The 24,570-nt window shown below is 38.4% G+C and overlaps 3 protein-coding genes across 5 annotated transcripts; 2 read left to right on the forward strand and 1 right to left on the reverse strand.

Moving 5' to 3' along the window:
* Window positions 1–81: 81 nt before the first annotated feature.
* LOC118262407 (tRNA-uridine aminocarboxypropyltransferase 1) lies at window positions 82–1,502 on the forward strand. Its single transcript, XM_035573725.2, has 2 exons — window positions 82–519; window positions 627–1,502. Exons 1-2 carry the CDS (start codon window positions 325–327, stop codon window positions 1,353–1,355), a joined length of 924 nt encoding a protein of 307 aa, XP_035429618.1. The 5' UTR covers window positions 82–324; the 3' UTR covers window positions 1,356–1,502.
* Window positions 1,498–4,805, reverse strand: LOC118262406 (F-box-like/WD repeat-containing protein TBL1XR1). Its single transcript, XM_035573724.2, has 8 exons — window positions 4,630–4,805; window positions 4,183–4,332; window positions 3,940–4,085; window positions 3,594–3,796; window positions 3,372–3,492; window positions 2,836–2,988; window positions 2,539–2,730; window positions 1,498–2,437 (listed from the first exon to the last, which is right to left on the reverse strand). The coding sequence occupies exons 1-8, from the start codon at window positions 4,685–4,687 to the stop codon at window positions 1,937–1,939; spliced, it is 1,524 nt and encodes a 507-aa protein (XP_035429617.1). The 5' UTR covers window positions 4,688–4,805; the 3' UTR covers window positions 1,498–1,936.
* Window positions 4,806–5,753: 948 nt separating this feature from the next.
* LOC118263145 (probable ubiquitin carboxyl-terminal hydrolase FAF-X) lies at window positions 5,754–24,501 on the forward strand. 3 transcript variants are annotated; one of them, XM_050697188.1, is made up of 48 exons: window positions 5,754–5,951; window positions 6,687–6,759; window positions 7,010–7,139; window positions 7,549–7,768; window positions 7,990–8,133; window positions 8,254–8,452; window positions 8,539–8,697; window positions 8,858–9,011; window positions 9,958–10,109; window positions 10,186–10,443; window positions 10,521–10,619; window positions 10,720–10,862; window positions 11,121–11,341; window positions 11,456–11,586; window positions 11,662–11,858; window positions 11,944–12,046; window positions 12,127–12,295; window positions 12,377–12,623; window positions 12,698–12,848; window positions 12,933–13,052; window positions 13,141–13,272; window positions 13,359–13,457; window positions 13,896–14,044; window positions 14,120–14,233; window positions 14,359–14,470; window positions 14,570–14,723; window positions 14,848–14,981; window positions 15,212–15,436; window positions 15,502–15,663; window positions 15,770–16,001; window positions 16,480–16,647; window positions 16,731–16,804; window positions 16,893–17,005; window positions 17,085–17,258; window positions 17,348–17,489; window positions 17,582–17,735; window positions 17,835–17,982; window positions 18,102–18,222; window positions 18,442–18,581; window positions 18,667–18,826; window positions 18,908–19,101; window positions 19,535–19,635; window positions 19,746–19,957; window positions 20,037–20,299; window positions 20,385–20,616; window positions 20,709–20,912; window positions 21,193–21,311; window positions 21,397–24,501. In XM_050697188.1, exons 2-48 carry the CDS (start codon window positions 6,718–6,720, stop codon window positions 21,653–21,655), a joined length of 7,530 nt encoding a protein of 2,509 aa, XP_050553145.1. In that variant the 5' UTR covers window positions 5,754–5,951; window positions 6,687–6,717; the 3' UTR covers window positions 21,656–24,501. The 3 variants fall into 3 exon arrangements, with proteins under 3 accessions (XP_050553145.1, XP_050553146.1, XP_050553147.1); XM_050697189.1 differs by having other exon boundaries at window positions 14,362–14,470; XM_050697190.1 differs by having other exon boundaries at window positions 11,671–11,858.
* Window positions 24,502–24,570: the final 69 nt, after the last annotated feature.

A 24,570-nucleotide genomic window follows, 5' to 3' on the forward strand; every position in this document is an offset into this window, starting at 1 on the left:
GCCACGTTGCCTTTTTTCAACATTCTTAATTAACCATATAACCATACATCGTGTAGTTCATCATAAAAATTAATAAATATCCCTACCCTAACTGACAAGTGACAATCAAAAATAATAACATAACCTTAAAATTTGTGTTTCCAGTTTCATTTCGTTTTATTTTCTATCTGATAATCTGCTGACTACATTTATTAATTGAAGATTGAACTAATTAACTTATCTATGAAGTAACTATTATTACAAAATATTTTGTGATTTTAGTATCTTAATTGTACGATCATTTATGGTATGGGCTGCTGCCTTGGCTAGGCTGTTGTTGTAATAATGAACCCCAAAAGCCCCGAGGCACGTAGCCGAGATGAGAAACCATTTGAAGGAATGATAATTTCCAATTCAGAGTTTTTAGATCAATTGAATGGCAGAAGTACATGTCCTCGCTGTGGTAAATCTCGGATGTATTTCTGCTATACATGCTACATTCCGGTACCCCCAATTCAAGGAAAAATCCCACAATGTAAGGTAAGATATTATCTAAATCCATTAAGAAGGCATTTACACACTTACAGACTATCATCATCATCATCAATTTTCAAATGAAAGTATTCATTGTCTAATTTATTTTTCAGTTACCTGTCAAAGTAGATATTATCAAGCACCAACGAGAAATTGATGGGAAAAGTACATCAGCACATGCAGCAGTTCTAGCACCATATGATGTTAGTGTTTACACATATCCAGATGTACCAGAGTATGCTCTGGATGGCAGAACAGTTCTCTTATTCCCAGGGGCATCAGCTAGAACCGTTAAAGAATTATTTACTGGGAAAAAGGATGGTCCAACTTATTCTGATCTTTTACTAGCAGAATTACCTTCTGGGTACAATGTTTGCACAATGATGACAAAAATATTTCATTCTGATAACATTGATGAAATTCATCATGTCCAGAAATTACCTGTAGACAGAGTAGTACTAATTGATAGTACTTGGAATCAAAGTAAAGGTATTTATGCAGATGAACGAATAAGGAAAATACCCACAATAGTGCTGCAGCGTAGAGCTTCACAATTTTGGCGTCATCAACGTGGAAGTCCTAGATGGTACCTTTCAACTATAGAAGCTTTACATCAGCTTCTGCTCGAGTTACATGTATGTGCATGGGGCAGAAGCGAACAATATGAGTCAACACTGACAATCGATTCTCCCATACATAAAGCAGAAGAGGACCATCCTCAGTGTCAACCATACACAGGGCAATATGATAACTTATTATTTTTCTTTAAATTTATGTATGAAAAATTACATAGTCTTTATAAGCATGATGATTTATTAGCATATAAGAGGCCAATGACATAGCTTTGTTTAACTAAGTATAATATTTTGCCTTGATGGTTGATGGAAGAGCAGCTTACAAAAAAGGATAGAACAATAATTATCAAGGCATTTTTTTCTCTCATTGCTAAGAAATGTGAGTCAATAAAATTAGGTACACTACTAATACAACTTATATGCTTTTTATTTATAATTATAAAAAGTTCCTATTATTACACAAGTAACAAAAATTAAGTAACTAGTTTGCTAGATGTCAAATTATATTATGGATTAAATTCAAGTAACATTGTTGTTATAATACAAAACCACCTTGCACCACAAATATCTTACATGCAGATGATCATGTTATACATTGTTCACAAATATCGTAATAATTATATAGGATATAATTCAGTATAACAATAATATAGATTTAATTTTGTGTGATTGGAATTTACCTTAACATTAATGGATAATATTATCTATAGTTATTGCCGTAAATTCAAAACAGACAATTCAGCTACAATAAAATTAAATACATACTCTGGTTCATATCTGAAAGTTCGAAATCATCGTCTGATTTTCTTATGATTAAACACACATACAGTGTTTCTGAAAGCTTGTTGTTATAGTTTACGTAAGTCTAGAACAAAAACACTACCGTCACTTGCGCTTGCGCCAACCTTCGTGCCTCGTGAATTCCAGCACACTTCGAAAATACCGCCGGTACCTTTGTAGGAGTGAACTAAGCTTCCGGTTTGTGTGGACCATATGTGAACACATTTGTCAAATGAACCACTAGCCAAGAACTTGCCATCTGGTGAAAACGCAACACTATATACTGGTTCAGTATGTTTTGTAAGGGTGTGTATGCATACACCTCTCTCAACATCCCACAGACGAACAGTGCTGTCAAAAGAAGCACTGGCTAAGATTAGGTTCATATTCGGGTTTTGAGTTCCAGGCCCTGTAGGTGACCATTTGATTGTGTAAATTTCTTTCGAATGTGCTTGTAAGTCATGTACGCAAGTGTCCTGCTTCATAGACCAAATCTTTAATGTCATATCATCTGAGCAAGATGCCAACAACTGGCCTTGGGGATCCCATTTTATAGCATTGACTTCATTCTGTAATAAATTATAAATTTAAGATATACAAATTAAAATTGAAAGCAAAATAACTTATTTGTATACTTTTATATAATCTTTACTTTTTATTAGTTACTTACAGTGTGTCCTTGGAAGCTTTTAATTGGTTTATCAGCATTTAGTTTACAGACATGAATACATTGGTCTGTGGAGCATGATGCAAACGAAGTGTTGGTTTGCCAATCTACATCAAGCGCAGGTGCCAAGTGGAATGAAAATTGTTGTGTGCATTGTCCTGTTGATGCGTCCCATATAATTGTAGTCTTGTCAACCTGCAAATATTAGTTAGTTACTTACTTACTAGACTTGATTGGATATCTCTCTAATCATAGGATAGATATTGGCTGGATCTGTTGGAAATACAAGTCTATACTTACTCCTGCACTTAAAATATAATTTCCACGTTTGTTCCACTTCAAAGCAAATATAGGTCCTTTATGTTGACCTAATGTTGATGCTAGTGTACCATCTGTGGTCCAAATCCGAGCGTAGCCATCATATGAACCAGTGGCTAGAAGATTTCCATCACACTGCAAGAAAAACAGCTATGAGTCTAGATAATAACTTTCTGACAAGTAAGTTCACAAAGGCACCATAAGAATAATAAAAAATATGAGGTAACTAGCTTCTGCATGAAGATGGCCAATGTGTTATTCCACACCATAATCTAATTCAGCAGTTTTGATGTGAAGGAAAATGGAACATGAATACAAACTTTCGCATTTATAAAATTTGTATGAAGTACATTATGATTAAGACTTTTAAGACATTATTATCATATGAAGGTATTCACAAGCTTATTTGATTTTTTTTTAGCATTTTCATAATATTTTCCAGGGAAGTATTGGAGATGACTATAACTAGTATTAAGTTTAGTTGCTAAGTTCTAAGGGACTTGTCATTGTTTACTTACATTCCAGTCTAGAGATGTGACATCTTTGTTGCTGGGTACCTCAGCTCCACCCTTTTGTATGCAGTGTCTCAGTACTAACTGGTTAGGTGTAGTTGCTGGATTATCTGACATGTCCCATATCCTATGAATTCATAAAATGTATTAATAATATTATTCCTTTTAAAATTATTTGAAATAAATGTTTAAACAGTAGTATTTGGGTTTATGGTATAAATACTGTACCTAGCTGTACTATCACCCGATCCACTGGCTAACAGGTCTGTACTAGGGTTCCAAGCACAGATGAATACTTCAGATTCATGTCCTCTTAACACTGTGGCTTTACTAGCTGGTATTTCTATAGATTGATCCATATCCATGGCTTCTGGAGCACTAGGAGTTGCTGCTCCTCCAGGAGCAGCTGCTGCTGCATTGCATGTTGTGCCCTGAAAATATTCAAGAGGTTTTAGAACATGTAATGTAATATTATAACACTCTTCTACACTCACATATGTGAAGTGACATAAACATTTATCTAAAGTTCTTTGGTCGTCCACAGCAATGTACTTAAAATATTTCATATACATACATCAACTCCATTTTGTTCTCCGCCAGATCCAGGTTCAGCCTTAATTGCTTGCTTTTGAGCATTATGTGCATTTTGTCTTGCAGCCACAATATCTGGCGTGACTGCATCAATCAAACTTAAACTCTCTGTCAGCCGTGTCTCACTTCCTGTCATAAAATTAAAAATTTGTAACCCCAGTAAATTGCCAATACAAACCAGAATCAACAAATCTCTTATATTTGTTATACAGAGTACATAACATACCATCTTCTCCAATCGTGATTTCTGCTTCTGTGTATTGTAATCCTTTTTGCAGTATATTTAGTAATGCTGCAGGTGGTACCAAGGCTCCATTGATGTTACTCTGAGATATATGTGATTCAATACCGAATGTGTAAGCAGAATGGTGGAAGCCTGTAATTTAGTATTATAAGATTAAAAACAGTTTTAGCGGCAATGTTTAATGAAATGGATATAGAGAAACAGGTCTGGACAGTGTGTGATTGGCAAGATTGTAGTGTGCAATGTAAACGATTATATTATTGTCCTCATTTTTCTTATTTGGAAATCTATAGCTTAGGGTAATATCTTAATAGTTGAGAATTTTCAATAAAATTTACTAGTAAAATTATAGACAAAACATTAAAATCAAAAATAAGAAAGAAGACGTTGTTAGAACAAGTTAGCGTCAGAAAGTTCAATGAACCATACCTGATTCTTGCAAGTACCGATACACAAGGAAATTGACTTCATCACTAGAAAAACTCATTTTGTATTTCAGTTAAATACACTCATTGAAAAGAAAACAGCAATTTTAATTAAAAACTCGGCAAAACATGCAACCCTTGTATTTACTTCGTATGACCATAGACAAAGAGTATAGAGGACCTCTGCACTCTGCAGTTTATTCGTCGATGACTTGTCGATGATGCAGACCATAAACACATACTTTTTTAAACTGGGTGTAATGTTTTCAATAGTTTTCATATTATCATATACATAGTAATAGATTGGTATTAGGCAAAATGTATGAATTTTTCTGATCCAAATAACAAATAATAGCCGGAATAAGAAAATTCTGTGATATATGGCCTGATTACTCCACGTTTAGTCTTATAGCTAGCAAAACAATTATAACCAAAATTCCTTCGTATACGATATTCAATCTCCGAACCGTAGGATCTGTAAACGTATAATTTGTATCAATAAATGAATAATTATTATATATTGGTACAGTGACGTCACGCTTATAATCCCCAAAGGGGTAGGTTGAGGTGCACATTACGGCACGTAATGTATACCCCATTTCATCATTTGTGTTATAAGTCCCATGTAATAGGTGAGCCTATTGCCATATACTGGGCACAATCCCAGACTCCGTGCTACTACTGAGAAATTTTCGAAAAACCGAAAAAGACCCAGTTATACTTTGCCCGACCTGGGAATCGAATCCGAGACCACTCGATCAACGAGGCTGTGGTTTATATTTTCATATTATTATGATTAAATTGACAGACTGTACAGGTCAAAGCCGAGACAACTTATAAGTTTTTTTATGGGACAGAACGGTAAACAAGAACCGAGCGCCGTACGCGCTCTTGTTTGTGCAATACCATATATTGTCTACAAATAAATACGAATTAATGATGGTAGTTTATTGTATATAGATATTCAATTGAAAACTGTATGGCGTGATAAACTCTAAAAATGCAGAGACGTAGGGTAGTTATAAAAAAAATGTTCCTTTTCTTCAATTTTATTACATACCTACTTCAAAATAGTTCACAATTTACTCACTAGAACGCGGGGTTGTTCACTGTGTTTCGTACTAATATGCCTATGTATGGGTCATCTCTACATCAAAAAGAAGGCTGTATCGTAGTACCTTTGCCTAGTAAAATTTATAGGAGTTGAAACAAATAAAAACTATTTTCGTTCTTACTTACCTTACGTCAAAAAAAGTGTTAGTGTAATAATTTTGGTGGTTTATTTCAAGATTTTTTCAGTAAATTGAATATATGGTAAACGCAAAGGTAAAATATTTTATATATTTGATTTTCTTTGCGATTTTGGACGCTTAAGTGCAACATATCTATTTTTTTTTGCTTTGTCTTGTTTGGGATTATGACGCCATTTTGTCGCGCCGGCTGATCTTATGAATTATTATTTTGTAGATCTTCTTCTGTGGGTAGGGCAAGTATTATAACTATTTAATAATAGAATACTTCCTTGAAGTCATATTTATAACTAGCCGCTATCAATGAAAGGATTATAATTATATAAGCTTTAAAATTCTAAGAGGAAAATGATTGATTTGAGAATCTCACCAATATTGCAATAAATAGTATTTTTTCTATCTATTATTTCGGAGTAAACGTGCCCTGATATTCTCAATCGATATATTTTAGTGTCTTAATTAAAATCGTATTTGTCGTGCGTATTAATGCAATAGTATACAAAGATAAGTGTGGGCTTTGGTGACTCAAATTCGTTTTTGTGATAGATTATAATTAGATGAACTGATCATTTTATGTGTTCTTCTCTCTTACAAGATTACAACTAACTATCACGCCTTAAACAGTAATGCATTGAAAAAGTATGAAAATAATATATACATTTCAATAAAACAAGTCCATTTTACTATATGTTTCCTTCTATTGTTTAACTCTTTTCAAAAGGCCGAAATATTGAAGAATATTGCAGATCAATTGAAAATTCAATCTATCAATAGAACAGAAAAGAGTTACAATTTAAGCTCTTATTTCCAGGGGGTGCAATGATTAATCACATGTTGAAATAATGACTATATCAATGAAAGAACAAGATCAAATGCCAGGGGAGGTAAGAATATTATATCTTTAGTGAGATGATTTGTTTTATACCAGCAGTTATGTGTAATTAACAATTTAAATTATTAATATTTATAAGAAAAATCAATAGTTGATAACAATAGCTTTTTAAAAAAGATTGCAAAAGCCTTTTTGCATACCTACTGTAACAAAAGTGCTATAAGAAGAGTGTTTTTGAACAGTAAAAATACTGTTCAGTTGTGTCAGTTTAGTATCAGGTTAAATATGTAACATTCTATCAGATGGCATTCCCCGAGGCCAAATTAAAGGCATTGGAAGAGAAGATATCTCATCCCCGCTGGGTGGTACCTGTGTTGCCTGAACAGGAGCTAGAGGCATTGCTTATTGCTGCCACTGAGTTGGCAGCAAAAGGTTTGTGATAACTTTATTTTTACTAAACTGTTTAAAATCTTATTTACTCTTTCCATCATAGTGTTAAGTGAAAACACATTTTATATTAAATCACCTTCATTATTGTGATGTTGTGAACTACACTGTACATAATTATTATGCGCAGAAATAGAAAAGTGTAATGCCTAGGGTGTGGAAACATGAATGTTGTAAAATATTTTGTGGGGAATCCCCATAAATTAATATGTGTAATTAACTAGCTATACATATTTGTTATTGTGAAATATTGACCATAATATGCTTAAAGACAAACTTGTTATCTTTAAAAGTCTAGAGTATGTCTGTTATCAATTATTATCTTACTTATTTAGCATTTGCATTTATGATAAAAACAGCTGTTTGTTTGTTGACAAATGTATTATTTATGCAGGTGAAGATGCAACGCACCCAGCATGTCAGAGATTCTATAATGATGCCTTAACAGTGTCATTTACTAAGATACTGACTGACGATGCAGTTTCATCCTGGAAAAATAATATTCAGCAATGTGTCCGTTCAAACTGTGAGAAACTCGTCAAACTTTGTGCAATGAAACTAGATGATCCAAGATTCCTGCATTTATTATCTATGACATTCAATCCCAATAACAAGTAAGAAATAATTTCATAATAATTAACTACATTAGTGTATTAATAACATGATCATCATTATTACTTATACAATGCATTATCATGAATTTAATCTGTAATAATTTTATTACACTTGCATATTATTCTGCTTCTGTTTAATAATGTCAAATCAGTTGTGTAATCAATGATATGTCTGAATATTAACTTAGTTCAAAATTGTGATATTTTATTAATGCCCACAGATTTCACACATTCAATGCATCAAGAACTTGTGAAGGTCTGTCTATTACTCCACCAGGGCAAGGTACTGCCCAAGAGTCAGAAGTGTTTGCAAGGTCACAGGACCACCGCACACCAAGAGGATGGCTGGTTCATTTAATTAATGTGTATGTACTATTTACATGCTGTTTACTCAACAATCCAAATTATATATTGTTGGACAGCCTGCATCTGTACTATTAAACATCACTGATTATTTTCATTGTAAATATTCTATATTTCGTCAGGTTTGGTCAAGCTGGTGGCTTTGTGAAACTTCGAGAAAGGTTTGAAACAATAATGGGGTTTCAAAAGACTGAGCTGACATCTTCAGTCACTTCAGAAGAAAAAGTTTCAACTGAAATCATAGAGAAGGAGAATGAAGAAAACAAATGTGATAAAGTTGAGAGCACAGAAATAGTGCCAGTTATTGCTGATAGCGGTGAAGTATGTTTCTCATTTTGTAATTGAATAAAATTTTATTTTAATGGTCCAGACAAGTGACATGTTCACAATATAAATTATGGTTTTAGTTTTCCATACCGGCGCGCAGTGAGCAGCCCTCGTCACTGGAGCAGTCCACCAGTGGAGAGACTCGAGTCGCGACCGTGTGGCAGTTGCTGCGACCTTTAGGACTCTGTCACGACCTCCTTACTTCACACACTGTTACCACATACCTGCTGCCTGTGCTCGTAAGTGATATGATAAATATTATAATCACAAGAACTTACTGTAGTGGACTCATTTCTACCCACATTGTCAAATCTTCGATTATTGTCAAGAATTATAATATATTTTCGATTTTTAATGACCTTTTATTATGTTTCGATTTAAACTTATATTTGTTCTCAGGAATGTATTCCCACATTGCTTGAGAGTTTGACTGATGAAGAACTGAAGCGAGAAGCGCGCGGTAGTGAAAATAAGACTGACACTGTTTCTTGTTTAATTCGCGCCTGTAAATACGTCTCAGTGAAAACTCCCCAGTATCACAGTTTACTTAAATGTAAGTGCCACATTATGGTATTGTTACTCCTAATGCTAAAATAATAAGTTTCTTATATTTTGACACACAACTCCTTAATCTATTATCGTGTATGTATAGGCTTGCTAAAATAATAAATCTAATAGGATTTTCATTTATTGTTTATGTGGGAATCTAATAAGATTAACATTTATTGAATGTGGGAAAAAAAATCTTATACTTTGTATAGGATTCCAAATAGTACAATAGTAAGTGATTCTGTATTTACCTTATAGGGTGAAAAGACATTAAGTTATGATAATGCTTATTCATGGTACATTGAATTCGTTTGGTTTTGATTTAGACTTCTGCAGTAAAATGTGTGTTCTCTCACTACTACATTGACATTGTCTATTCTGTTATGAGCAAAAAGTGAAACACGAAAAAATATATAATAATTTAAATTAGAAATTACTAATAATTTATTTTAATCACTTAGTTTACAAGTGTTTAACAAATTAATAACAAAAAAGCTTCAGTCTTTTATTGGGACATTATGCAATGACGGGAACCGTATTTCAAGTAAATGTGTGAAGATGGAATATTCCAAGTTTATCAAGCTGGTCTTCCACTACGGGTTGGGTTGGTAGCATACCCTGTAGCTGCTAAGGGGCGCAGTTTTAATACCTCCCCTTTGCTGCTACATTGTATGCTACGGACCCTTGTATCGCTTCGGAGATGCCTGCGACTGAAGACGAAGATTTCTCTTGAATATTTAGTGAGACTGTGATTGGGAATATGAAACTTTCTCTGTAGACTTATAGTCAATGGTTTTCAATGAAGGATCCCCAGCGAAAGAACTAGCATAGCGCGATTTAATTTTTTCTATTCCTTTTTTTTTTCGACTTGACCCACTTAGGTATCTCCCAAAAATTGTCAGATAAAGAACTCAGTTGTTGAAGATGGTAACGAGTGTCTTTTGTTTCAGCTCTGGAAATGTTTCGGTTGAAAATGATATTGCGATTGTTGCAAATGTCTTCATTCAATGGGAAAATGTCAGCTCTGAACGAAATCAATCAACTTATTAGTACATTCTCCCAGCAACCCAAACCAGAATGGCTCACGCCAACTGTTATAACAGTAAGATATTTTTATTAATTATTATACTTATAAACTATTTCAGAGGTGAGGTTTTAATTTCATAATTTTATTTTAGACTTGGATTCGTGAAAATAAAGTAGTGGACATAGTCTTACGGGACTCCCTTCACCAGCCGCAGTATGTAGATAGACTGGAGAAAATGCTTAGGTTTATGATAAAAGAGAACTCATTGACGCGAGATGACTTGGATGCGATATGGAAGGCTCAGCACGGCAAGCACGAGGCGATTGTCAAGAACTTGCATGACTTACTAGCCAAACTGGCTTGGGACTTTACTCCTGATCAACTTGACCATTTATTTGACTGTTTCAAGGTGGGTCTATACTTCGGTACTGTTCTCAAATCCTTTACAGTTTGTGTAAACTTTATTTTAATGTGAGACTTTTATAGGCAAGTTGGGCTACGTCCAGCAAAAAGCAAAGTGATAAACTACTAGAAGTAATAAGAAGACTAGCAGAAGATGATAAGGATGGTGTAATGGCAAACAAGGTAATAATTTGGAATTTATCTCCAATATTTTATAATGGTAATAGTAACGATTATATACAAATGTTCTGGAATATACTTTAAAATAAACTTTATTTTGTAGGTATTAGTGCTTTTTTGGAATTTGGCCCACTCGGACGAAGTATGTACCGAAATAATGGATGTGGCTTTAGCTAATCTGATAAAAATACTAGACTACAGCTGTAGCCAAGATCGTGACGCACAGAAGACGCTTTGGTTGGACAAGTAAGTATAACTTGTGCTCTGCTTTGCGTTCTCCTGCTTGTATTGGATCATGTATTCTGATTTATCATGATTATGTTACTGATGTACGGATTATACAAGATTAGATCATAAGTGTAGGTACATGTTCTGATCCCAAGTCTGTGGCGAAATGGCACCAGTTCAGCATGTGCAAGACAAGGCCTTGCGCTGGTATTCTACTTGCTCTTTATCTTATTCTCTAGAAATTCCCGATTTACTAACTAACTTTGTAATGTGTAGGTGTGTGGAAGAATTGAAAACAAATGAAAAATGGGTGTTACCAGCATTAAAAATGATGCGCGAGATTTGTTGCCTGTACGAGGCGGGCGGTGGAACGGGCTTGCGGCCTCATGTCACACGACAGGAACTGATCGACCGCCTGCAGACTCAGCACTCGCTTGTCATACTCGTAACAGACTCACTCACACACTACATGGAGGCTGTGCGAACTAAACTGGCCGGTGAGTTTATTACTAACGGAACTAAAAGATGCTTTAGCTCATATAATTACTAATTGAGAATATTGTATTTGGAGTTGCTGAAATCTGAAGTTTTCTATAATGATCATTTTACAGAAGAGGGTGATATCGACTGGGACAATTGGCTACCAGATGGCAGGTACCCGCATGCGGCTCAAGTACATGAACGATTGAGTTTTCTAAGATTTCTCTTGAAAGATGGACAACTGTGGCTGTGTGCAGAACAAGTGAGGGGGCTACTTACCTTCATATTTTTTTGTGAATCTTTTATTCTTTGTGTAATTCCTGCTCATATTTTCTAGGCAAAACAGATATGGGTATGTCTGGCTGAGAAGCCAGCACACCTGGGCGATCGTGAGGCCTGTTTCCGATGGTTCAGCAAACTAATGGGCGAAGAGCCCGATTTAGATCCTAATATTAATCTACATTTTTTTCGACGGAACATTATGACATTATCTCCGAATTTACTAACCCACGCTGGTATCAAGTGTTTTGAAAGGTAATATTTTATTTCAACCATGGAATAAGAGATGGAAGTCTCTTAATACATCATTATGTCTCAATAATGTCATAAATATTTCTAGATTCTTCAAAGCGGTAAACTCCAAAGAAGGCAAACTAAAAGTAAAGAGACGAAGCTTTTTACTTAACGATGCAGATCTCATAGGATTAGATTATTTATGGAGGGTAAGAGGCTATTTTGTCCTATCGGAATCGAGCGTGTGTAAGTAGTCGGGTACTGGGTAGTGACGGTGAGTGTGTCGCAGGTGATAACGGAGTGCGAGGACGAGATCTCTGCGCGCGGCATCGAGTTGCTGCGCGAGGTGAGCACGTGCGTGGGCCCGCAGCTGTCGGCGGCGCAGCACCACGAGGCCTTCCTCACGCACTGCTGCGCGCGCACGCAGCGCCTGCAGAAGGACATGGAGGCGCACGAAGGTGACCGCGCTGGCTCACTTACGAGTACATTTACTGACTCCTACTCGACCGTATCGCCCTAACTCTAAACGTCTGTTACAGATTCGTCAGAGAGTTGTACGAGAATGTGTAGAGTGATTCGTGCCATACAAGAATATATTAACGAATGTGATAGAAGATTTTCCGCGGAACGGCAGATATTACCTATCTACAGGTCGGGCCGAGGGAGGCAGTGTACGATTATAGTCAGATTTAATTTTCAAACTGGCCAAAGACAAATTGAAGATGTTGAACTTTTTTCGCACTCTAATGAGACACTGCACTCCTTGCGTTCCAATATACAAAGAAGGTTAGTATTATTGCTTTATGAGTGTGATTAACACAATAATCGATACATTTCTTACGGATTTTTGTTTGTTCTAGGCTGAAGAATGCTTCAGAGAGTAATATAAAGTTAGAACTATATGTAAATAAGTTGGAGCTGTATGTTAATGGGGAGCTATTAGATTCTAGTCACGATAGAAAAATTCTATCGCAAATCCCGCTTCGTGACAAAACTGTTATTGTCGCTAAGGTAACTAAACTTTCCTGTGAGACATGTGGCACCTTCTATTTGAAGTTCAGAAAGATTAACAAAATATGTGTGTGACTGATGCAGGTGTATGACGGACAAGTGTGTGGCAGTGGTGGGTGCGGCTCGTCGAATGAGTCCAGCAGTGACTCCTCCACTTCTTCGCCTCCGTTGTCGCCCACACCGGAACACGCATTGCCTGGCGTTGTAAGTAAAACTAAAATCTGTGATCACATTCACACATAGTTTAAAACTGTTCTCTGAACTCAACCTTATTTGGATGTTTTTCTTTCAGCTCTTTGCACAGGGATCATGGTACTTGCCCTTTATATTAGATTTGGAGCATATTGGTATCACCAAAGGCCACGGCCCGCTCACTGAAGCGGCGCACTTACTCTCGCAGATCTGCCCTGCGCATAAACAGACCGTAAGTTTATTTATTATATAGAAATGTTGGCTAATACATTGAATAATCAAAGTGGGTATTCTAAATTGTCATATTTATTTTTGTAGGTGGAAAAGCTTACGGAGGCATTGTTATGCAGAGATGATACAAAACTGAGGGATATGCTCTACGGCCCAGCTCCGCCTACGGTGGCTTATAACGTAGAAGTACGTATATTTAAAATTCTTAAATAACAAGAATATCTGGACGTTTTTAAATTCATATTTATAAACAAAAATTTTACGTAAATCGATATGCCCTAAATTGTATTCTAAAATCAAAATGTCTTTTATAGTAACCGTGTATCACATTTTATGCCCTAGGTGTTATTATATGTGACTAGCAAACCAAGCGAACTCCGTTTCGCCACCAATGATTTTCCCTGTTTTCTGGCTTTTCTCTTCAATTTTTCCTGTTTTTTTTTGCTATAAACCTCATGGAGCCCGAGACCTTTCCAACGAATGCAAAACCTTGGAAATCGGTTCGTGCGTTCTGGAGTTATAGCGTCAGGAAGGAAAACCCGACTTATTTTTATATAATAGATAACCACTTTTCACAGGCCTACAGTATAAGACAGGTAAAATATTTGTGATCGAATTGTGCAGGTACTATACAGCATGGTGATGCCATCGTCAGACACGAGGTTGGAGCGCTGCCGCAACTTTCAGATCGCTTGCGTGAAGAAAGCTCCTCTACTGGTGCAGTGCTTGTCTGACAACGATTTCTTGCAAGGGGCAGCACCACATACCAGGAGGTAGCTTGGAAATCTAAATATTCTCTGACATAACTATTAAGTTTCATGAGTATTAACATTTTCTCTTATTTTCAGAGTTGGTTATCTAGCTCTGGTCAGACTGGCTAAGTTAGCGTTATACACACTTGGTCATCTATTTGAAATAATTGCTCCAGATGGTACGGATGCAAATCTCGATAAGGAATTCAGGTTAGCTAACTGACATAATCCTAATCTATCATAATATTCACCTATTATTTACCTAATGGTTACAGTATGTATGTGTGTGTGTGTGTGTATGGAATTCCATGTTTTAACTGCTGTGTTGTTGTTAGTAGAAGGGATGTGACAATACTGCGTGAAGCCCTGCAGACAGTGCCAAACCATACGTGTGAGCTGATGGTCAAAGCAATTGCTGAGAAACTAGCTAATGCATTGGGAGAACAGGTAAAATAGTATATTGTGTCTTATAATAGCGTGTGCAGTTATAGCAATTAGCCATTTTCAGCAGAACTTGGTAGATAAATAAAGTATTTTGTATAACAGGTGGTGTTGAGCGGCGAAGACAGTGATTCAGTGTCTGCGCTAGTGTGGTGGTGCGTCCCCACGTCGGCCACGGTGCGTTCTCTGTACAGCCTCTCATACTCCGTGGCACAACCCTCCGATATAAGCGGCATTGTACACCCTGATGACGTTACTCGTAAGTACATTTTATCTTTTTGGCTAATGCAATGTTGTGTGTTGAGCCTCAAGCTTTAAGTACAAAATAAATTGATAAAATGTTGTGTAGGTTCGAATTTAAACTGATTTTACATAAATTGCAGTGGTCCGAGAATGTATGGAGGTGGTGACTATTTGTATGGCACTGAGTGGAGGTCATTTGGAGAACAACCTGTTGAATGAACCGTGGTGGCAGGACACTGCGCTGTACCTTATGATTGACTGCCCGAACCCTCAGGTGAGTGATAACTCATAACAGTAGTTATAGAAAATATTTTAAGAGGTGTTAAGAATAAGTTCATCTAGGTATATTCTAAATTTCTTTTTTTTTTTAATTCATTGAATATTCGACTAGAGCAGGACGTATAGGATGCGATAGATAATGAGGTGCTGTGACGCAGCGGTAAGTCCCCTCTTTGAGGAGTGGCTTGAGAGGCGCCACGGCGTCCTCACCTACCGTGTGTGCAGGTGCGCGTGTCGTGCGCGGAGCAGCTGCTGTGCATGTGTGCGTGGGGCGGCGGCGGCGGGGCGCGCGCGGCGCTGGCGGCGCTGGGCGGCGCGGCCGGGCTGGGCGCCGCCGCCGCCCGCCTGGCGCGGCACGCGCGCCACGCCATGCAGTTCCTGCAGCTGCTGTGCCGCCTCGTGGCGCTGGCCGGGCCCACCGAGCGCACGCTCGACGACCTCGCGCTAGAGGTATGGGGCGCATCATGTACGTACTCACACAACTCATCATCGTATTAACGATATTTTTTATATAGGTGGCATGGTTGCGAGCTGTCCGCGCTAACCCTCTATCGTTAGACGATACGTTGCTGGAAGGACACCTGAACCTCACCAAGGAGTTGTTTACGCACGTACCGGCGCAAGTCAAGTACCAGTATGGAGCACACCCTGATCACAAAGACGCAGGTCTTATCAAGGTAAATTGATTTAAAACTCGTCAATTTAGCTATTATAAGTAATACTTTTATGGACATAGCTTATAGCCAGGATAACAATGAGTAATGATTGATTCCGTGTGTACAGGAAGTGACGACGGAGTTCCTGTGGCCGTACTCGTGGGCGTGGTGCGTGGTGTCGGGCGGGGGCGGGGGCGCGGGCGAGGCTGGGGGCGCGACGGGCGCGGAGCCGGTGGCGCCGCTGTGCCGCACGGCGAGCGCGGCGGCCGCCGCCACCGACCTGCTGCTGGCGCTGGTGCACGGCTGCGTGCCCAACATGGCCGCGCTCGCCAACCTGCTCGACCTCATGTTCTACAGTGGTCCGTACACATTTTACTACCTTACTACTAGGCTAATGACAAAAAAACATAGTTTAACGTGCTTTATAAGTGCAAGTAAAACATTGTAAGAAATCTCCAAGTTTCGAAGTGGCCTTTATACACCGTGAAATTTATGTCCTTTTCGTCACACGGCTTTAAGAGGCGCTTTCAATACATAAGTAAAATAAAAATTAGTTTGAAATATTCCCTGATTTACACACATGACATACTAGAAGTAACTTTGTAGGCACTATTTGCATCGTACGTGCCTCCCACCGAGGGATAGATGTACTATGAGTTCGTAAGCGCGTATATTTTTTAAAATGGTTCATCGGTTATTTTTTGTTTTAAACTTTGTAAAGCTATTGCATTAGATAAAACCTACTAATAAAAACGACATATATTTCATGGTGTATTGTTTAAAAACAGTTATTAAATCCAATTTCATTACTAATACACTCGTGTGTGGTTCCAGCAGATAAGAGCATGCCCCTGGCGGAGTGGGAGTACATGCCGTGCGTGGGCCCGCGGCCGCCGGCGGGGCTGGTGGGGCTGAAGAACGCCGGCGCCACCTGCTACATGAACTCCGTGCTGCAGCAACTCTACTGCGTGCGGGCCGTCCGGGACGCGCTGCTCACCGTGCAAGGTCTGCATGCTCTCAACTTGTCTCGTCTTAGTGCAACTAACTCGCAAGGTTTCCATGCTTTACGAAGAAAATTGTTTTCACAGGTGCTGCTACAGATCCCAATGAAGATTTCTCTGGCGAAAACCATCATCACAGCATTGTCGAAAATAATATTGAAGTATGTGCTTAACTTCATTCTTCATGTTGTTTAAATTTATTATTTAGACAGTATTACATAAATTATATATTCGATTATATTTTTTCAGAGCAACACAGATTACAACATCACAATTTTAAAACAAGTACAAGCAATATTTGCACATCTACACTATAGTAAGTTACAGTACTACATACCACGCGGACTTTGGGCACATTTTAGGTATGAAATACTTTTTTATCAGTTTAAATTGAAATATGTTAAACAAACCTTAATTTAAAATATACCCTATTGTTTTAAGGCTTCAAGGGGAGCCCGTGAATCTACGCGAGCAACAAGACGCGGTGGAATTCTTTATGTCGTTGGTAGAGTCTTTGGATGAAGCTCTGAAAACATTAGGACAAGAACAATTAATGGCTAAAACTATGGGAGGCACATATTCTGATCAAAAAATCTGCAAGGGCTGCCCTCACAGGTGATACAATATTAAAATATACATAACTTGTTTGTGGTATTGGGTACATTGAAGGACCGTTATTAATTTCTATATAATTTTTGTCTCAGATACTGTAAAGAAGAACCGTTCAGTGTAGTATCACTGGACATCAGGAACATGTCGCGCCTGCAGGAATCTCTCGAGGCATATGTTAGAGGAGAATTACTAGAAGGCGCAGATGCTTATCATTGTGACAAGTGTAATAAAAAGGTTGGTTCGATTGTCTTGTAATATTATGTTAATACATTTTCTATTCTCAGTGGTCTCTACTCAATTACTAATTTCTCACATTATTATTTCAGGTAGTAACAGTTAAACGCTTATGCTTAAACAAACTACCTCCCGTCTTAGTCATACAGCTAAAAAGGTTCGAATATGATTTCGAAAAAGTATGTGCAATCAAATTCAATGACTACTTCGAGTTCCCAAGGGAACTGGATGTCGAACCTTACACAGGTAAGAGGTAATCATTTAGAATAACTGTGTAATCAAAAACTATTCTTAGTTAGTAGTAGATAGAGTTGAATTTGTGTCCTAACGCAATATAAATTTCAGCATGGGGTCTGGCTCGAGCCGAGGGTGATTCGTCATTATGGGAGGGTGGTGAAGAGAAGGCCCAGGAGACTAACTACCAACTTAGTGGCATTGTTGTACACTCGGGTCAGGCCTCCGGAGGACATTACTACTCATATGTTCTACTCAGGTGAAGAACTAATATATTGTTATATTATTACATTAATTTAAAATATGTCCAAAAATTAATAATAGCTGTAGTTGGTACAAAAAATCCCTGCATTGAACAAAGGCCCCATTTATTATCAGAGACAATGGCAGCGTGACAGGCAGGTGGGTGAAGTTGGATGATGGCGATGTTTCGGAGTGTGGCATGCATGACGACGAGGAAATGAAGGCGCAGTGCTTCGGCGGAGAGTATATGGGCGAAGTAAGTATACAGCGACCACAACAACACTGCATGGACCGCAAGAAGACACTTTCCCCTTTATTCATAAACTCAAAATATTAATTTGTAAATTCACTATACAATTTAAAGATTTATCAATGGATAACTAATCCATAACATAATAATTTATTTAATGTTTATGAGCAAGGGGGTAAGGACACCTTTTGTGCTTATACCATAGTGACTTTGGTTATGTTGTAGGTGTTTGATCCAATGCTAAAGAGGGTCTCATATAAACGGCAAAAACGATGGTGGAATGCATATATGCTATTTTACACCAGAAAGGACACAATAGAATCACAGTCGCTTCTGGAACAATCCATGAAAAACTTGACTATGAAGTGAGTATATATTCTAAGTGGGTTAAAACAGTATTTGACTTTTTGTCCACTTTGATGTCTAATGTCCATGTTATTATTATTTCAGAGAAAATATTATACCTCGACCAATATGGCTGTCAGTGCGTCGCAGTAATATTGCATTCTCTCACAACCAGGATCAATTCAGTCTTGAACATTTTAATTTTATGAAGAAGCTTTGCTACATGCGACTACAGATGTTACCAGGATCTCAAAGTGCAATTTGGGTATGTTGTACAGCAATGTTCTGTTTTAATTGTTATTTAGGTATGTACAGTATTGTTGAAGTTCTTTGTTTAATAACACAGGGCCCCGAGCACGAAGAAATGTCAATGTTAGCGGTACAGCTAGCAACAAAATTCTTGTTCCAAGTAGGGTTCCGCACCAAGAAAACGTTGCGCGGTCCCGCCGCTGACTGGCACGACATACTCTGCCAACATTTGAGGTGCTCGCAAGCTGTGCGAGCCTGGTTCGCTACAGATCTATTCAAACATCCACACAGGTACTGGGCTGCGAATATTGTTACTTTTTTAATTATATATGGAATCTATAAACGTATACTAATACTAGATACTTCTGCGCGGTTCACTCGCTCTGCTCGGCTCCTATTGATCGTAGCGTGATATTATATAGCTTATACCTTTCTCAATAAATGGACTATCATACGCAAATAGAATTATTCAAATCGATACAATGGTTTAGGTGTAAAGAAGAAACAGAGGAGTGAGTTATTTTCGCATTTATTTAGTTTTTCACCGACTACTCGGTTCCTATTGATAGTAAGGTGGCGTTTATAGCTTATAACTTTTCTCAACAAATAGTATATAACAAATAGACTAATTGTTTTTGCGTTAGATAGTGCATTCATTGAAACAGCGGGTGAAACCGCGCGAGAGTAGCTAGTGTCTAATATAACCGTAACCTTTTGTCTCCAGACTATGCGACTACTTATTGTCGTGCCCGACAGCCGAAGTGAGATTAGTATTTATGAAGATCATTGTGTTTTTGGCGCACTTCTCAGTACAAGATCCACCAGGTAATAAAATTAACAGGAATTGCTATGATCATCAAATCTTGAAAGCTTAACACCTAGAGTCGTGTTCTAAGCGAGTAGATGCAGTGTGTGAGGCAGTAGTATGTTGGCAGTGAGCGTTGGGTACGGGTCGTGGTGCTCCCGCGAGGAGGCGCAGTCCCTGTCGGACCAGGTCCTGTGCTGCGCGCGCGCCCTGGCCGCGCCCCCGCCGCCGCCCGCCGCGCCGCACCCCGACTCGCACGCCGCCAGGCATCTGCCGCTACTCTTCAACCTCTTCCACACCTATGCTTGCCTCGGAATCAGCGAGAAGCATCAGCTGCTCAGGGTAACATATACTTTAATTTATTCTAACTTACTCTTTATAATACACAGTGCGTTTTATATGTTAATGTATTAAATTGCAGTTGAAGCTGTTGGATATTGTTTTATCCGTGTGCATGGATGAAACCAACACAGCGATGGGCAAGTACCAGTACCCCGAGTCGGCCAAGGTGCACCAGGTGGTGTGCGCGCTGGCGCGGTGCTGCGACGTGGGCGCGCGCTGCCAGTCGGCGGGCGCGGCGGAGGGCGCGGCGCCGCTGCCCAACCCCTACGCCGAGCCGCACGGACACGGCCCGCGCCCGCTGCTGTCGCCCGCCGCCGCGGACGTACTCTACAACAGAACTGGGTCAGCACTCACGCTTGCTTTGCTATGCCTGTGTTATTTGTAAACGTTACTGTTGTCGACCTAATTTGCACTGTTCATGTTTCAGAAGTTATATGAAAAAGTTAACCGAAGAATGTTGCGGTTGCGACGAAGGCATCAGACTTCTGCAATTCTTGTGCTGGGAACACGCCGGTTGGTCCCGCATCGCTCTGGCCGAGTTACTGTGGCAGATGGCGTATGCATACTGCCACGAACTACGTCGTCATTCTGACGCACTCACCGCATTACTTCTCATGGAAGACAGCTGGCAACAACACCGGATACATAACGTCATCAAGGTAACCCAACCTTCTACTCAATCTACACTATGGAGATCACACATGTGACTTAAATGAAAACAACGTTTATTTATATATGAATCGATTCGCAGGGTGTGTCGGAGGAGCGGCCGGGTCTGCTGGAGACGGCGGCGCGGGCCCGCGGACACTACCAGAAGCGCGCCTACGCCTGCGTGAAGCTGCTGGTGGGCGTGATGTGCCGCGCGCCCGCCGCCGTGCGCGCCGTGCACCACCAGCACGACGCGCGCCGCCGCTGGCGGCAGCTGCTGGCCTGGCTGCAGGACGAGCTCGACCGCGTAACTATACTTACCGCACGCTCCGCGCGAGGTCTAACGGGGCAAGGGGGATAGCCAGGTCACAATTGGGGAAGAGCTATGAGGCTCAGACAGTCTTCTATTTTTATAGTCATCGCTTGACTGGACTTCCTAAATCAAAACTAAGTTGAAATACACAACTGGTGTTATATGATTATTATGACCACACATTCTTTCGTAAATAAATCTTAGATCTCGTCGCGCCACTTAAATTGGTATTCAGGTTATGAGATTTGAAATTGATCAGGAGAAATGTTTTCAGAAGTATGGCCCCGGCGGTTACGGCTCTTATGGTACTTGGTCACCACCCGGCACCTCCAACGAGACTTCTAGCGGATATTTCCTCGAGCGAAGCAACTCCGCCAGGAAAACACTGGAAAAGTAAGTCATTGAGTTTTACATCCTAGTGAAACTTTTGTTTTCCTCTATTTTCAGGCATTCATTCATATTAATTATGTTCTTATAGGGCTTATCAACTCTGTCCCGAAGAGGAAGATGAAGAAGAAGAAGAAGGTCGGGAAGGCGCCGAGGGATCTGGGTCCGGTGACGCGGCGGATGACAGCGGCGACGACGATGAGCCGGCCGACGACGAGCCCGCGGCGCGGCGCCTGGCCGGCGGGCCGGGCAGCGCGGGCCCCAGCGCAGGGCCCAGCGCCGCGCCCGCGCCCCCCGCGCCTCCCGCGCCGCCTGCGCAACCGTCGCGCGACCCATTGCCGCCGCTGTGAACGCGTCTCTAGTCCCCGCCCTGCGATTACTTATTTATATAACTTACGAGTTCCGCTTTAAAAGTACCATAGTATTTATTATTCGCCGTAGGATTCGTCGTAGTGCTCTCTCGACGGTCGAATGTATAAGTCGTAGCGACTGGGGTCTCGCGCCCGACACGAGCGTGTCCCATTCGTATGCGTCGTTTATAAACAGACGGGCGGTTGCTGCCCGACATTCGGAATATTAATAGTTTTGGTCCCCAAATATTTATAAGTTCACCGACACGACGAGAAGCAATCTCTTTTAGAAATAAGTTTGTTTATCTGTGCAAAATATCTGTAAATGAGTTGTGGACTTGCAACACATTCGTTACTGCATGAGCGATTTTGTATTCTAATCTATATGAAATGAACAATATTTGAAATAATGCTTTTATTAAAATAGGTCATCTGAATGCATTTTAAAATAGTGATAGATAGCTATTTAAGCTATTTTATACTTTTCAGTTCGGAACAGTTGGCATGAATTAACAGAAAACCCACAGTACATAATTCATAGGCCGTATGACAAAGTATAAAGCTAGGTGCTATCGGTTAGGGTCACGTAGTTGATTTTAATTGTTCTCGCTCGCTTATTAACTCGTTTTGTGCGTACTTTTTAGTCTTTGAAGTTCAATATTTTAACTTTCAAAGTAGGAATGCAGGTAATGTTTAATTTAATTTTAATTCTTGCTGCATTTCTGCAAGTTATTTTATTCTTTATTATAAATTTTTAACGTAATATATTTCCGTAAATTATTATCTAGTGATATAGTGACACATTTTAATGACATATTCATATTCATAAAATTAGGACAGATATACTTTAAAACTGATGTGTGTACGAACGTATGTGTATCGTCTTAAATAAAATATTTCCAGCGGTGACTACGCAGGTAGTTGATACATGATCATTATTCCTGTATGAAAATGTAGTAAAACATGGTCTGTATTCCGATCAATTCAATTTTTACTCAACAAATGTCATGTAACATGTTTGCTAATTGACGAAACTCAAATAATTTACGAGCTAAACAATTAATTTGTGACAGACATCACTGATATTTAGGGACCGAGTTCATCATAACCTACTTCACTTATAAATATTGTAAAATATTATGACATACATATATATAACAGTCATTTTATATTAGGTAGGAACTGTAGTTGAGCTTTCAAAACCAAGTCATGTTTTTTTTTAATATAATGCAGTTTGCAGTGTTTATGAGTGAAGTAGAATCAATTGTACATAGTAAAACAAATACATATTATCGAGGCCAGAGAACACATATTGGCCTAACTCTGACTATGTAAACAATGTTTAATATTTCAGTTTTTAATTTGCTAGATGTATTATTATAATAAAATAAACTTAGTTTTAATTCAGTGAAAAGTGTAGATATAGGTATTAACGACTAGTCTAACAGGAAAATGTTGCCACTATGTCAATGTTCTGCTTTGTAATATAATGTTATTTATTTTTATATTTCACGACGGTTGTATAATATTTTCCTTTTTTTCTAGTGGTAAAATTGTTGTAACATCCAGGCTATCAGGCGACGCAGACGCTAAGTCGCGCGTGCGCTCGCGGACGTGCGCCCTTTTCGTAGTCACGACTTGTAGCCATTAACGTTTGCACTTTGCATTCTAGTATTTTACAAATATAAAACCACCGTGATATTCTGTGAGTATTTATTTTTTCATATTAATTTAAACATTAATGAGCCTTCAAATTATGGTCGCATAGACCGTGTGCCTTATTTTTAATTTTATTTGCTCAATGCTTGCACCTGATAGTCTGTATATTGATCTATTAACAAGTTTTTATTTAAAAGACTGTTATGTCATTCATTTCGCATGTAAACATATATTTGTACGAATAAATTAAATGACAAAGTATTTAAATAATGTGATAAAATAGAATTAAAATTTTATTGATTACTAAAACACCAAGCATGTTTATATGCTAAATTGAATGACGTCGAGTCGTGATTTTATTTTGGCTTTAAAATTTAAAAGTCGCTTTATCATGGTTTTATAAGTGAAAGAAACATCCAAATCACAAGTTGTAATGATTGATATAGTACAGAATAGCATTGTGAATAATTAGATACCTGCTCGAGAAAATGCTGATTGTTGTTAATGTTATTACCAAAGATGGAGTTATAGATAGAAGGGAAAATGGTGGCCCTTTTCTTAATAGCTTAATAATTGAAATGTTTTGTATCTTTTATAAAATGCAAAGTTAACGATATTATGTTGAAACGAGATAAAATGTGATTGATCTTAGATAGGTGAACCGCTATGTTTCTTGTTTAGAAACAAATGAGTCGATGTACCGGTAACTAATCACATGTGTAACAGACGTATGATACTCAAAGCGAGATTGGAAATCTTGTAAATATCATCAACCGGAAATAAGTCGAAACTCAACATGAACTTCATTCTTTATATTCATGAAATTCGCAAAAGATCTCAAAAATAAATGTCTATTAGTGCGTTCCGAAAACACACGTAAATAAATGCAATTTTTTTATATTGAAAATTTTGTATTGTAGCATATTATTCATAGCATTGTACGCGATACACATCAAATAGTTTGGCAAGATATGTTGGGATTATTCACTGCAGTTCAATGTTTGCAGTTTTCACGAGAACAGTGTAAAATGTGTATTCATAGAATTATTATAAGATCAGTTGAGTTTTGTATAACATTTCTATGGCAAATATAACGAAATGGCATTTGAAGATTATACAAGAATGCTCAAGAAGCGTTCACACAGATATTATACTATTCAAATCAAGAAATAAATTCATAAAATCTTTCTGAGAGTTTCATTGGTACATTTTAAGTTAATGTATATTGTAATTGAAAAATGATTGTTCAAATTATG

This window comes from Spodoptera frugiperda, chromosome 12 (assembly GCF_023101765.2).
Source record: "Spodoptera frugiperda isolate SF20-4 chromosome 12, AGI-APGP_CSIRO_Sfru_2.0, whole genome shotgun sequence".
Classification (NCBI taxonomy): Eukaryota; Metazoa; Arthropoda; class Insecta; order Lepidoptera; family Noctuidae; genus Spodoptera; species Spodoptera frugiperda.

Coding starts and splice junctions, on each gene's coding strand:
- LOC118262406 (XM_035573724.2), bottom strand. CDS start 4,687: ATGAGTTTTTCTAGTGATGAAGTCAATTTCCTTGTGTATCGGTACTTG. Junction 4,333..4,629: donor TCGGTACTTGCAAGAATCAG/GTATGGTTCATT, acceptor ACTAAATTACAG/GCTTCCACCATTCTGCTTAC. Junction 2,989..3,371: donor TCACATCTCTAGACTGGAAT/GTAAGTAAACAA, acceptor TTTTTCTTGCAG/TGTGATGGAAATCTTCTAGC.
- LOC118262407 (XM_035573725.2), top strand. CDS start 325: ATGAACCCCAAAAGCCCCGAGGCACGTAGCCGAGATGAGAAACCATTT. Junction 520..626: donor GAAAAATCCCACAATGTAAG/GTAAGATATTAT, acceptor TTTATTTTTCAG/TTACCTGTCAAAGTAGATAT.
- LOC118263145 (XM_050697188.1), top strand. CDS start 6,718: ATGACTATATCAATGAAAGAACAAGATCAAATGCCAGGGGAG. Junction 8,698..8,857: donor CATACCTGCTGCCTGTGCTC/GTAAGTGATATG, acceptor ATTTGTTCTCAG/GAATGTATTCCCACATTGCT. Junction 14,045..14,119: donor GCAGCACCACATACCAGGAG/GTAGCTTGGAAA, acceptor TCTTATTTTCAG/AGTTGGTTATCTAGCTCTGG.